Raw genomic sequence first — 14,882 nt, 5'->3', positions numbered from 1 at the left:
CAGCAAGGCCTAAAATGTTTTCGGCCAAAAACAGAGTCCAAACTCCTCAGAGAAAACATTGGCCTCTGTGGTTTTGTAATATGTTCCAGAACACCGAGTTCAGTGAGGAACATTGTGAAAAACTCCCATCCATTGGAATGATGGTGGGGAATGTTACAGTATCAGAAATTTCAATTGGTCCTTTTCCTGCAGACCCATAATGAGGCTTGTAAAAAAAAAAAAAAATAGTGCTATGTGGAAGTTCTCATGGGAAAAATGAATGGCAAGAAATCCTAGCTTTAAAAGAAACAGCTAATCTGCTAGTTTGATTGTTCTTCAAAACTTACGCTGAACCAATGAGCCTAATTAAAAACACTTGGCCTACTTCTATAAAGCATCATAGCTTTCTCTATGCTTCGTTTGTATACACCACAAAACTCCAGATAGACTATTATTTTTTCAAGTGCTCACTAACAAAGTGCTGACTTTGTTGGGATAGCTGAGCTAATTTCTTGAACTCAGTGTGAAACCTTAGCTAAACAAAATTGTGGTAATTTTCCTTAATTTGTAAAAGTGATTGGAGTGCAAACAAAATTTTCCTCTTGGGTCAATCCTATAATTTTCAATTAACTAAAACTAATCGTCAGGCAGGCACCAAACCTGCATTTTGTTTAAAGGGCTGGGAGGCATTTCCAAGGGTCAGGATGCATTAATTGTTTTTATAATTTTGAGAGAAAGAGACTGACTAAGATACACATTTGGTTTTGCTTCTAGTATTAAAATACATGGGAAAGATGCTTTAAGGCAAATGTCAGGGCAAAATAAAATCTGTCCATTTAATTGTATGGTTATAATTAGGATGTGTTAACACAGTTATTCCTTTACTTCTCTGGAATCTCTTTGTGTGAAAGCTTCCCCTCTGTACGTACTCTGGCCTTGAGGTCCTTCGCAGAGTAGACAAGACCTGAAACCAGCCTGTGGAGAAAGCTAGCTAGGAATGACTGATACTGAGCAGAGGGCCCCCAAACTTTGCTACTCCACATGGGGTCCTTTGACCTGCAGTGTGCTCTTGTTTTCAAGCTGTAAGCAATGAGGAGTCTCAGGTTCTGCCCAGACCTACTCCAGCAGAATCCCAACTGTTAAAAAAGATCCCTGGGTGTTTGGTTTGCACACTACAATATGGCAGGGAGCGGGGGGGGGGGGGGGAAGCACTCAGACTATGCACTGGGTGCATTTCCACTTCCTGACTTTCCAGATCCTGCCTGGTTCCCTGCATGTGATGGGAGGAAAGTCATATTCACCCTGTAACCCTAGCTTCTTACCACAAGGCAGGTCCTTGTGCCAAGGCTGGTTTGGGAGTACAAAATGCAGTTGACTGGGGAAAAAGGCACCAGCCCAGAATTAAACATGAAAACTACTAACTGTATTTAATACAAATACTACAAGCAAGCTAGAAGAGAGTTAAAAAGCACACCCCCTGCTCCATAAGCAAGCAAACCCTAGTAGTTGGCTTAACCTCCAGAGAGACCTCAGCATTGTCTAGCAACTACTCTTCCTTTTATTCCTCATGCTGTGCTTTAGATATCCAACCAGTTATTTCAACGTAGACACCCAGATGAATTTTTTAATAATAATCAAAGTATCTCATCTGGTCATACATCTGGTGAAATGGGGAAAGAAAGTAGGTCTTAACGGAAACTAGATTTAAACATACACACACACACACACACACACACACACACACACTTGTGCTTATGAGAGAAAGTGAAAGACCACACAGGCCAAGACAGCCCTGCTGTCCCCATGCACAGCAGTTCTTACCTGTGTAAATGAATCTGCCCGGTGTCCCTTTGCAGAACTGCTTGGATTTATAGGACAATGTGACTTCCACAACTCCAGGGATGTGCCGCGGAGGTGTCTGCACACGGATGGCATGAGGAGTGATCAACTGGAGGAGACATTGTGGGAAGAAGATGGTCATTGCCACATGCAAAGGACTCATGTCACGGCTTGCCTATCAGCTGTCCATAAACAAAGCTTTAAAACACATAATTAACCTGTCAATGTTTAAACACAATCTTGATGGAACTTGTATAAAAGACACTGACAACAATATTTACAAGTGCTCTGAGCACAGCCATAACAACATTATCTGGGTTTTCCTACATGGCAGGCACTGTGCTTCCTGGTTTGAAAAGGGAACCTGGCCTAATGAAATGATTTATCTACTACAGGATATCCTTTGGAAAATCTCTGTTCAAAACAGAAACTCAAATCAGAGCTCTGCCATGCCTCTCCAAAATTGATGAGACTGGTGTTTGAACTGAGCCCTTAAACATGTGGAAAACACAGAGGTAGGAAAACAGTAGGCCCAGGCACCCTGATTAGCTGCAGAGCACACATAGGAAATGCCCCTGAAGACCATTTGGTGCATTAACTACCAGAGGCACAATCAAAGAGCTTTAAAAGGGAAACCAAAGAATCTGCCTCCCTGGAATAGCTTGCGGATCTGGCAGAACTAAGGACTCTCCATAAAAGGGAAATGGAAGTTTGGGGAGAGGGCTGCAGAATGGTCACTGGTCCATTAGGCAATGCCATGTGCACAACGAGAAAGTTCATTTCTGAACTCTGTTGGCAATCAGATTAGCCTATAAAGCTGAATTTATTTTTTATTACTCTTATCTCTGTTTATATAACTAAAATGTTATTAATGGCCATAAAACAGGCATTATCTGGTTCTTTGAAAAATCCAGCCCTGGTATTTGGTTGAATTTGATGGTGCTGGATTCTACATGCGCTCTCTCTCTCTCTCTCTCTCTCTCTCTCTCTCTGAGGTCAGCAATTGCCCACTCCTAGGGACACTTTAAAGGGGCAAAACAGGCTCAGTTCAAGTGTTTGGCCAAAGAATCACATGTGACAACAAGAATAGCCAAATAGGAAAGCCCAGAATAGTCTAATGGCTTCACAAACACTTTAGAAGGATGAGATTTACATCTGGTGATCTGGAACCCATGACCCCCAGTTTTCTAGGAATTTCACACATTTTTCCAGTGTGGTTGAACTACCAGCAACTCCTGGGTACCCCCCTCGGTAAGCTGCCCTAATGCCAGGTCCTGGGGAAAGAATGGGAGAAAGTTGCTTTTCTTAAAGTTCACAAGTCATTTCTATCAAATACTCCTTGAAATGCAAAGAAAGGGCATCAGGATAAAAATCACCTTAACCTAGGAATTAGAAATGCCTTATCCTCCTCCAAACAAAAACTAAATAAAGAAGCTATAGAAATAAAAAATGCAACTGATAGTTTAGACTTAACAGACATATAGTATATTTCATCCATCAATAACTGAATACATTGTCTTCTCTGCAGCACGTGGATCCTTCTCTAATATAGACCATGTTATATAAGCTGTCACATATGTTGGTATACAATTGTCATATTACCATAATATATTTTTAGCATCTGTAGGATTATTTCAATAACTTCCTTTCCATTGATATTAATTTTTATGTTCTTGATTAGAATTGTTTTTTATCAAATTCTAGCTGTATTATTTCTTCTCTATTTCATATATTTCTGATCCTACTCTTATTTTTTCCTTCCCACTACATAATTTGAAAATAATTTGATAGTTCTATCCTCTTTCTGATACAAGTACTTGGAGTTATAAATATTCATCTGAAAAATTCACTAAGTGCAAAATATAAAAAATAAAGATAGGATGTGACAATATTAAGCCAAGTTGGATCTAGGGACAAAAGAAGTGTGCCCCTATATAAATGTTTTAATATATTTTTAATGGTTAATGTGTCTTCAGAGCATTAGAGTAGTTAAAAATACCGGAGAATTGAAAATTAGGTATATTAAAAAAAACGTTCATCTGAGTACTGTTTCATCCCAGAGATCCTGATATCTTAAGCTTTTATCATCACTTAGTTCAAAGCACTTTATTTTTATTTTCTTTGTGCTTTCTTCCTTGACATCTGAGATATTTATAAATGTGCCATTTAATTTTGAAATAGTCAACATGTAGAGGTGGGATTCTCCATGTCTTAATGTGATTGATTTCTAATGTAATAAATCATGCAGGAAGCACAATCTGCATGATTTCAGATTTTTAAAAAGTGATGAAAATGCTTTTTATGTTGATTGTATTGGTTACATACATGTCAAAACTGATAAGATTGCATGTTCAAATATGTGCATTTTATTGTACTTCAGTTCTACCTCAATAAAGCTATTGTAGGGGTGGGGGAGAAATGCCTTATCCTCTTCCATAGAATATTTGGAGTCAGAACTTATTTGCAGAAGATACACAGAAGATACTTCCAGGAGGCCCTGGCATGAGGGACTCTTGGAGACTGAGTCCATTCCCACAGCACAGTGTTTCAGACAGCTAAGGATTTACCCATGAAAGCACAAGAAATGCTGTCTTAGAACTTTGTTCTTTTCTCATTGAAATTCCTCCAAAATGCATTTACACTCTCTGAAACATGCAAAGTACATGAAATTCAACTTAACCTTGATAAACCAAGATCATCGTTTGGAATACCCAGTATTATATCTTGCGGTAATACAGAAAAGCTCTAAGTGCCGATGAAGTATGAAGGGCTGCGTTTGTACCCTAGGTGCTTCCCAATGGATATGACTGTGAAATTATTTCGATTTTTATTCCATTCCTTTATCTTTTTCCTCCTGGTATTCTTTAAAACTTCTAATCTGCTCTTGTAATCTATAAGTATAGAAACTAAGAAATCAAACTTAATCATGCATATAGAATAGCAGAGGAAAGAGGTTTTGAAGGATAGTAAAAGATGATCTTTCAAAATCAAGTGTATGCTAATCTCAACTCTGCAGAAGGTGTTAGATCAAGTTTGGGAACTAACACTTATTCAGTCCCAATCCTAGGGACTTTACTTACAAATGCTAATTTCATCAGGATAATGGTGTATTTTTATGCCTTTTTTTTTTCAGATGTGAAAACAGAATTTTCAAAAGGTTAAATTGTTTACACAAGGTTATCCTGGTCATCTATAAAATGTTCCTCTAAAATAACAGGGAGGACTCACAGTGTCACTTAGTGGTATAGTGTGTTTAAAGAGGCCAAAGCTTCCTTTCATTCATTCACCAAGAAGAATTGCTCATATGGAAAGTTTTTAAATGTAGTACCAAACAAGATTTTCAGACCTGGAGGCTGTGTGGATTTTTTCTATCCCTAGGCATCTCTACTTTTTTTTTTTTTTTGCCTGATCCTTTGCTATATTTTTGAGGGTGAAGATCACCATGTTCCTATATTCCAACAGGTGGTACGTTTCTCTGTTCAAGAGATACTGAGGATTCAGATTAACTTTTATTCACAATAATACTTAGAAGAACTTTCAACCAGTTAGAAAATATTTCACCTACTCTTCCTTTTCTTGAGAGAACAAGTTTTTAAGAGATGGACAGATATTAGTAAATAGATGGATGAAGATTTCTTTTTGAGGATAAGGACTTAGTACCTATGAGCTTACACCAAGGAACAAAATTCATGGACTTTATACATTGATTAAGTGTTACGACAGTGAAACTGCCGAGGGTGAGGTTTTAGCATAAAGCTTTCAGCTCAGGAAATTCAAGCAAATTTCCATTTGCAATTTCATTTTCAATTTTAATCAATTACCCTGTCAAGAACAGAGATTCCTTTTTGAAACAACTCCCTTTCACAGAGGAGGTCAGAATCCGAGTCCTCACTAGAAAATGAACTAGTTAATATTTTCCCCAATGTAGATGTCATTCTGGGAATGGCCTCTACCACTGACACATGATATCCACGGCTTATAGAGGAAAAGCATTTCCGCTAACTTTGATCAATTTGAACTTGTAAGCTTATTTACAAATCACTCAGAGAATCACAGAATTATATTAGTGAGCATTTAAAACGAATCCTGGGTGAACCCAGGGCAGCATTCTATGCATCAGAGCCAAGATAAGACAGGCTCCATAAAGTTTAACTTTTCCCAACTTCCAAATACCAGTTTCTCAGTGTTGTCATATCTATCAACCACCTGTACAATTGTGTGTTAGTTTTTTTTAATCAAGTATCTTTTTGTTTAAAAATTTATTTTATAAGGAAACTTCAAATTTCTACCATAACTGAAAAACTGGTGTCCCCTGCCCAAATAAGGAGCTATTATACACAGTAATTTTAATGTTAATATGATGCTCAATTCTAGCTGGAAACTGTCAATGCATAATTATATTGAGAAAGGAGATTTGCTAGTATTAGGTGTTAAAGACTTGATTTGCCCCAACTGAGACTTTCTCCTTAAATATGAGTCAGAAGGATTAAAAGAGAAACCAAAGGCAGATAACTTTCTCACCATGTGATTGGGTTCTACTTCCTGTCCTTGTCAAATTCAAAACTGTCTTCTGTATTACAAAGGGCACATGCTCTGCACCTTGGAAAGTATTCTCCTGGGCAATTAGAAGGCAGATGGGCTCTTTTGACTTCACTTTCTTAAATTACAAATAACCAAACAAACTGAGCTGGAAATAAATATTGAGAAACTGTGTAGCATCGGACACTGCTCTGGTCCGTTCTGGACGCCTTCACTCTCTTTATCCTTGTGATGTCATGAGACCTAACACTCATGAAGTGGGATAATTTACACGGCACCTTAACATGTACTGTCTTTTAAAACCATTGTCAGATGTGAAAAGCCGAGGGCAGGCGTGTTAACTAATGTTATTTGAAAGGATAAGAAGAAAACCAATCTCTTTTGTTGAAATATGTCTCTTCCAGAGCTCTTCTCTTTTCATTGGTTTCTTATTATTTTGATGTCCCTCATTTTCTGTCAGTTTGCAATATAGAAATTTTAGAAGTTTTGTCCCATTTTTTCCTTCTTTTTACCTATATAATGTTTCTTGAGTTCACACATCGGCTTAGTTGCTTCAGCTGAGCTAACTGCCAAATTTATCTAAACCTGTGCACTTGACCCCTCTAGTCAAACATCAAATTTTATTCACAACAGAGCCACAGAATCTTTCCAAATATGTCTTCTTGCTCTCTCAATCTCACGTGGCCCAGGCCCCATTGACCATCTTACTACCTCTAAATGTGTTCCTCGCTCCTGTGTTCTCCTAGTCAACTCTCGGTGGTGGCAATGCTGTCCTCCACTTGAAACAGCAAACTTGGTTTAGTTTTGTTTTTCTCAGGCTGCAATCCTTCAATCAAGTTGATTATGTCTCCACTAGACTCCCCTGGTTCTTCTCTGCCTCCCCTCCTTCTCCCATGTAGGCTGTCCCCTGTTGGTACTCAGATGATGACAATACTAGGATGGTCTCCTAAACGGCCTTTCTCTACTTCTACTTCCTCTGTGGAACACTCTCAAATGTAATCTCACCATGGCACGCCCTGACTCAGGCCCCCTGCTGCCCCCCTTGCCTATCATATATAGACCTAACTCCTTAGCATAATGCTCAGGGTGCAGCCTGCAGCCAATCCCCCTCTCTGGTCCAACTCCCACGCTTCTCCACTTTCTGGAATGCAGGGCTGCGGACATGAGAACACATGCAGCCTTGCCCAACAGCTTAGCTTTGTTCACACTATTTCCTGCCTTCACGTTGCCCTACCAACACTCAACTTGGTCTCTGAAGCCCTGAGCGCTTATTCTCTATTCCAGTTTTACTTGGTCCTACGAGTCAGAGTTGCCTGCATTTTGTAGGAACTTATGCCATTATATCATTTATACTTTAACTCTTTCTATTTTGCTTTGTGCCATAAAGAGCTTTTTACATTTTTATCCCAATAGTCCTTGAGATCAGAGACACAGCCTAATTCACAACTGCATTCCCCAAAGTTGTTAAATTAATGCTTTATACACATGATAATTTAAAATGTTTCTGGAATAAATATACATGCAAATTAGATCACAGCTCTACTAGATGTCTAAATCCACTAAGTGTAGTAAACCTTTTCCATACTAGCCCAGTTTTCTTTGTTTTTATTTATTTATTTGTTTGGTTGTAGATGAACACATTATCTATTTATTTACTTTTATGTGGTGCTGAGGATTAAACCCAGTGCCTCATATATGCAAGGCAAGGACTCTACCACTGAGCTACAGCCCCAGCCCAAACCCATTCTTCTTAACATGATCATATTTAACTCTGATTCCTTAACTACACTGCTCCTGAATTGATTATCTGATTGGTTCAGCACTCATGTCCTATCATAACATGGAACCAAACTTACATTTCATCTAAGTGATTAAAAAAGAGGAGCATAGCCAAAGGTCTGTGAATCCAGTTAGAAGTGATAAATTGCAAAAAAAAGTTAAGATGGCAACATTGGAAAAGCAACCTGCAAAAAAATCTAAATGGTGAGTGTTTATTCCTAGACTGACAACCTCAGATGTGAGTTTTCTTCTAACTCCCTTATATGAGTAAGTGAGAGTGTGTGTGTGTATATGTGTGTGTGTGTGCACATGTGCACACACACACATGCATATGTAGCACCCACATGCATGGTAAATTCATCTACTTGCACAAGGAATAATAATCATGTAAATAATTATAGAATAATATTTGCATCTGTATGAATTATTTTGTGAGAAAAAAATACTTATTAAAAGTTAAAAGGAGAATAATAGCAGTTTGGAGCAATAGGTATTTCATGTGATTATAAGAATTAGATCTATAACTTCATGGAAGAAAGACTAAAAGGTAAAGTTAAGGGTGGCTTTACTTTCCTCACATGGCCCTGAATTCTCTAACTCTTCAGCAATGAAAAACTGTTAATATTACGATGAGAAGAAGGAATTTTTAAGTGTGGCATCAAGATGAAGCACATGTGATCTCTGCGGAGCCTCAGGAGAGGCTTCCAGCCTGACAAGGACATGCCAGCAGCAAGGGTTCTGCTCCCTCTGGGTGAAAAGCCAGGCTGCTGTGAAAGGGGAGCCCACACACAGACCTGGCAGAACGGGGCCACTTCTGGACGCAGCACTGCAATCAGGAGTGGGGATGCCCAGCAAATGGTGCCGCTACCCCGGGAAGCAGAACTCCAAAGAGGCCACCTCCAAAGTCTGCAAGCCCAGAAGAGGGGCACAGGGAGCACAGCTGTCCAAATGGCTTCATAAAGACTCTCCTAGTATTCAAGGTTCTGTGTGTATGAGTGACAGGTCCTAGTGTTTGAAAACATGACTGCAGCATGCTAGAGCTTTGGGGAGTAACAGGGAGTTTGGGGGATTCTTTCTTCTCTGAGAAGCATTTATTATCTGTGTCACTCTGCTGATGGTGATGACCTCAGCAATAATGGTCTTTTGTTACCATTGTGCCATATGCTAACCTTGAAGTTAAACTTCACATATGCTCTGTGGCATTAGGAGGCAGGTATGGTTATTACCTGGTTCTCAGATGAAGAAAATGAATTTCTGGAAAGTTAAGAAACACAACCAAGGAACTCATCTGTAGTGGCAAGTTTCCCAATGGCCACTATTGTACAACCACAGCCGTGTCTCCCTGTATTGTTGGTAAACAATTTGTCCATGATTCCTGGCACATGGGCTTTACACCCTCCTGCCACCTCCTACAGCATGAATCCTCGGCATTGCCTACACCCTAAAAGTCCTGGTAACACAGAAGCATGCAAAGCACTTTTTTCATTGGTAAAGGTTAGCTGGAATGGGTTCCCCTGAAAAACGAAAATGAAATTTCAACAGAAGCTTTTATGCACACATTCCAACCTGGGAACTATAAGAAAAAAAAAATGCAGTTGGCAGTGCCAAACCACAAAGCCAAAACATAACTGGGGTTACTAGAAAACACACTAGTGATTTTTCATTATTAGTCCTAGGATTTAATATCTTAATCATCTTCACCAATGAGAAGCTTAAAAAAAAAGTTTGAAACAAGCAATGACTCAAGAAGACATCAAAGGAAAGAAAAGTTAGTTCTTCAGAAACATCATTAATATGTATAACTAGAAAAAGCCTAAAGTGGACCCTAGCACAGTGCCCTAGAGGGTCTGGGTTGTAGCCCATTTGGCCACGCCCACTCTCTATTCCTCAGTTTACCTGCTAAATCATCTACTGCTCCAGTTCTAATCTTCTCCATGGGGGGAACTGAAAATAACATTAAATACGCTTTGTGTTTGGGTAGTGCTTCTCCAGGGACCCTAAAGTGCTTTCCAGATTAATTTTTTTTAATTTATGTATTAATAATTCTCACAGCATTCTCCTGCTCAATTAGGATAATAATATCCATCTCTTTTGAGATAGGCAGGGGGTACTGAGTGATGGACATGAAGCAGACACTTAAATAAGGAAACTGTAACATAAAAGCATAATTAAAGCTTTGAAACCAAATCCATCTAAGGATTTTTAAAGAGAAACCACAGTGTTAGTGACCAAACAAGCAAACTCATTTCTCCTCGACTCAGGCACATTCATCTTTTGGGAGTTAAACATGGCATTTAAGAAATATTATTTCCAGGAGCTCCTACAGCATGATGAAGCAGGGAAGTGTATGTTCCTGGAAAATGCACTGGCTGGACCTCCGTGTTGTATCTCCATTCCCCCAAAGTGGACACCACATAAATCAGGAGATGCTCCCTGAATGCCTCAGTGTATTTTGGTTTGTTCCCTAATCACAGTTCTCTGGGTTTCATAACACAGATTTTTTTCATTCCCAAGAATTGCCAGTCTCCAAGGCAGTATATGATTTCTCAGGGAACGTGAGAGAAAGCCAGTGAAGGCATTTACTGTTTCATAAACATTCTGGTTTTCTTTTGTCCTTTCAAGAAAATAGCTTTAAACCCATGTTTAGCAGAATATGATGGGTCACATGAATCCCCAAAGATAAACTCTTGAGTGTCAGAGGAGACTTCTGAAACTCAAGTCTCAGGAATGGAGTTTAAATAGGGGATTTGAATTCTGGCTTTTGAATAGTCAGCAGTGTTTCTTAACACTGTCTGAAATTCATCTCAATAAAGATACAGAGAGTAGAAACATGGAGGCAGATTTTGCTATGTGGGTCTGTGTCCCAGAAATAGAATGCATGCCCCGTGAGGACACATACTTGTTCTTCTTTTTCACTGGGTTCCCAGTATTTCACAGGACCTTGGAACTAGGTCCTCAATAAATAATCATTGAACTGAATGAATAAATATTGTGATGCCATTAACCACCACTGATACTTAAGGTGAAGATTCAGTAAACTCCCTTATGAATCTACAAAAATGCAAAAAAAAAAAAAAAAAAACAGGGCTGGGAATGTTGCTCAGTGGCAGAGAGCTTGCCTAGTAGGTGAGGGAAAGGACCTGGGTTTGATTCCCAACACTCAAACAAAAAAAAAAAAAAAAAAAAAAAAAAAGGAAAGAAAGAAAGAAAGAAGAAGAGAAAGAATCAACACCATTCCATTCGGAATTCTTTTTTACTAAAATAACAAAAACAAAAAACTCTTAATTGGCCACCACAAACTTCCTGGTATCCTCCTTAGACATTGACAAAAATATGCTGCCCAGTGCTGACCAGGAAGCTCACTGCGACCCTTCAATCAATGCAGTTAATTGTATAAAACAAAACAGTCACAAGATCATTTTTCAAAATAACAGATTTGGGAGAAAAAGACTAAAATAAATATATTCTGCTTCGACTACCTTTGGGTTTTGTGGGTTTATTTATTTATTTATTTTGTAATTTGTTTTTTAAATAAACTTTCTCCAGCTTTCTTCCCAGGATGTAGATAGCATGCCAATTGGGCCCCATTAAAGACTGGATCCCATTCTGGCCATCTGTGGGCTGGAAGAGCACTGGTGAGTTCCTAAGGTCCACAAGGAGAGAATCAGACACCGGCAACGCCAGCCCCTGTGGTCTAAAACTACACAATGAGCTCTTTCTCAAGGCTGCTCTTTCCACATTCAGGCAAGAAGGAATGTCCTTCCCTGCTTCAGCCTGGCTCCGGGTCCTGTGTGCCTGCCTGTTTGTTTGGAAATTAAAATATAAAAGAAAAAACAGAGCCAGATGCATTTATGGAAGGGACCAAATGCTTATTATCAAAGTTGGAAGTTTAAGGAAACCTTTGCCTGTGGTATTAGGAAAGAAAAATAGGAGGGCCAAAAGACTGATAGATGGGGAAAGAGGGAATGAATTTGCCTTTCACTGAAAAATTTTAGTGTCCTTCAAAGGCCTGAAAACAAAAAGATATCAAAGCAGTAAGGCAAAGACTCATTCTAATATTTTTGTGGTGTAGCCCCTATTTGCATACTGTATACATTGATACTTGCACATTTATTCAGTAAGTCCTTAATTAACATGTCCCTCCAAGTACCGAGAGATGCTCCCTAAGAAAGCTCCACAGAAAATTGAAGTCAAATCTCTTTTAATACAGTGGCCCTAACACTGCTTTGGCTGGAAGTCTTTCAAGGATGCATTACACAGTTCTTGCTGTTTTAATCAGAATTTATTAGAAATAATTGCCAGCTCTTTCTTCCTGACTCAGAGCCACCACCATTATGAATAGTCATTAAGGTGCCACACAATAATATACTTCTGTGTCTACTTTTTAGGTTTTCCATTTCTGCCCTAGACATTAGACTGTCAGCTGTCACTTCTACTGTCACTGAGCCTGTTTCTAACAACCTGCTTCTACATATGACCTGTCTCTAGTTGGTTCCTTCTCATTTGCTGTAACCGGGAAAAACAGATAACATCATTTGTTAAAAATTATTGTTCTGCTTACTCTAAAGAAAGTCTTTTATTCTTTTTACTTTTTCTCTTCCTTTTTTTCTTTTTTTGTCTTTTGTTTGATCTTGAATTTTGGAGAGTTGAAGTCATTATAACACTCTCTGAATAAATGGGTTTGACTACATTCATATTAAATGGCTAGGAGATGGCTCTCAAGTCAGGTAGATTTTGGTTCAAATTCAAGCTTTGCAAAGAAACAGCTGTGGGACCTTTGGAAAGTCACTCTATCTCTCTGACCTTGAGTTCCATTATGAGTAAATGGGATAGGGGATGTGGGAAGAACTAGACATTTAATAGTACTATTAAAAGGATAAATTGACATAATACCTATAATGAACTTAGGGAAAGGCATCCCCTATACAGACCACTCAAAAAGTGCTGGTTTTATTACTCCTTTATTGTCATCATTTTCTATAGGTTTATCCTAAAGTATTTAGGTACACATTTAATGTGCAACTAATATATGTAAGTATGAACTACCTACCCACACATGCATTAACAAAAACCAAGTTGCTATATCTACTTCCCCCCCTCCCCCCGGGGACTTTACCACTGAGATATATCCCCATTCTCAGCTCTATTCTTTACCCTGCTCTTTTTTATTTCTTTCATTTTTTGTTTTGTTTTGATGCCTATCTTTCTAAATTGCAGAGGCTGACCTTGAACTTGAGTTCTTCCTGCCTCAACTTCCCAAATAGCTGAGATTACAGGCATGAACAGTGCTACTTTGAAGCATCATCAATTATAATAGTTGTTAACAAGGAGTATTTTTTTAAATGGAAGGAAAAAAGGAAGGAAAGAGGGAAGAAGGGAAGAAAGTGGGGAGGGAGGAGAGAGAGGGAGAGAGGGAGGAAGCGTCATTCAGCAAACATAAAGCATCTGACCTCTAAGTTGGTGCGGGGGCCCTGTGAGAGATTGAGCTGAATGTAGCATGGATCCTGCCTTCAAGAGAGAAGGCACTTCCTTGAATCACAATAATAAAAGAAAAGAATAGAAACATAATATGGTAGATATAAGGCAATGTAGAAATTTGGACACAAGAGAGAATATTCTACACCTGGAGCAGAGAGGGAAGACCTCACAGGAAATGGTGGTCTTTTACAGGATCCTGGGAGCAAAGAACACAGGCACAGGAAGAAAGGGAAAGCACTCAGAGGGAAGAACAAGACAGAGCACCGGACAAAGAATCCCTTCAGGTGCAAGGAGCGGCCACCAATTCAATGCACCTGGAATAAATCCAGGCGCACCCTGCAGGAGAATGTTGAAAAGAGCCTGAGTACCAAAAGAAAGCTTTGGGAGACAAGAAACCAGGGAAGGTTAGGGCAGGAGCAGGGGTCTTCAGTTCAGAGCACCAGGGAGCCCCTCCAGCAATCAGCACAGAGCACACCAGGAAGGAGCAAAGGATATAGACATCCATGTTCTTCCTAGAGTCAGGTGGCTGCAGCCATGTGTGAGTTCTGTCTTTGATTCAAATAAATTAGAAATGCATCACACTTCTGTGGCTTCTGTTTCCAAGTTCTAGGCACATACAAGTACCTCCTGAGCACACCGGAAACATGGAGATGAAAATGTCATCTGAAAGCCTTTTTTCACTATCCCCTAATTATCAACAGACAGGACAAATTTCAAGTGCCTTCATCATTAAAAATAAAAACATAGACTAAAGCATTTTGAGGAATAAAGGGAGTAGGGCTGTAATGGTTTAGCTCTACTAAAACAGCCACTAGGCCATTTTAATCTGAGTTTCTTTAATATGCTAGCTCATTTAGAAATGATTCCTCATAAAATTACTTGGGCTTGAAAGTTGTTCTTCAAAGACATACTCAAAGTTTAATGTAACTTATTTGAAAGAAATAAACTTCTTAATTTTGTATCAAGCATCTTCCATATATTAGGTGGTCAATAAGTACATGTTAAATAAAAACAGACTTTGAAACACACGTTTAAGGAAAACAAGGCAGCTATCAGTTATTTTAAATCTATACATGTAATTAACTTTGGATTCAATTTGTAAGCCTCAATATGTGAAAAATAAATGAACACGGCTATTTATGTTTTACTTTTATTATGAAAATTTGAAAGAAGTGGTATTGGACATAATGGCATCCTCCAACTTTCCTTATGTGTGTGTGAGATTTCAGTGGTATTTGTATCTCATTTACAATATAGTATGAAGGAGT

General features: G+C 38.8%; 1 protein-coding gene across 8 annotated transcripts in view; it reads right to left on the bottom strand.

The window, feature by feature from the left end:
- Ebf1 (EBF transcription factor 1) overlaps positions 1 to 14,882 on the bottom strand; it is a 383,619-nt gene that overhangs the window by 79,875 nt on the left and 288,862 nt on the right. For all 8 annotated transcript variants that reach the window (XM_048816292.1, XM_048816295.1, XM_048816298.1 and 5 more), the window contains one exon: positions 1,801 to 1,927. In XM_048816292.1, the coding sequence (XP_048672249.1) occupies positions 1,801 to 1,927 (127 nt within the window). The remainder of the gene's footprint in view (positions 1 to 1,800; positions 1,928 to 14,882) is intronic.

The sequence above is a fragment of the Marmota marmota genome, unplaced genomic scaffold (genome assembly GCF_001458135.2).
Source record: "Marmota marmota marmota unplaced genomic scaffold, marMar, whole genome shotgun sequence".
Classification (NCBI taxonomy): Eukaryota; Metazoa; Chordata; class Mammalia; order Rodentia; family Sciuridae; genus Marmota; species Marmota marmota.
This window is presented reverse-complemented; position numbering and strand designations above follow the sequence as displayed.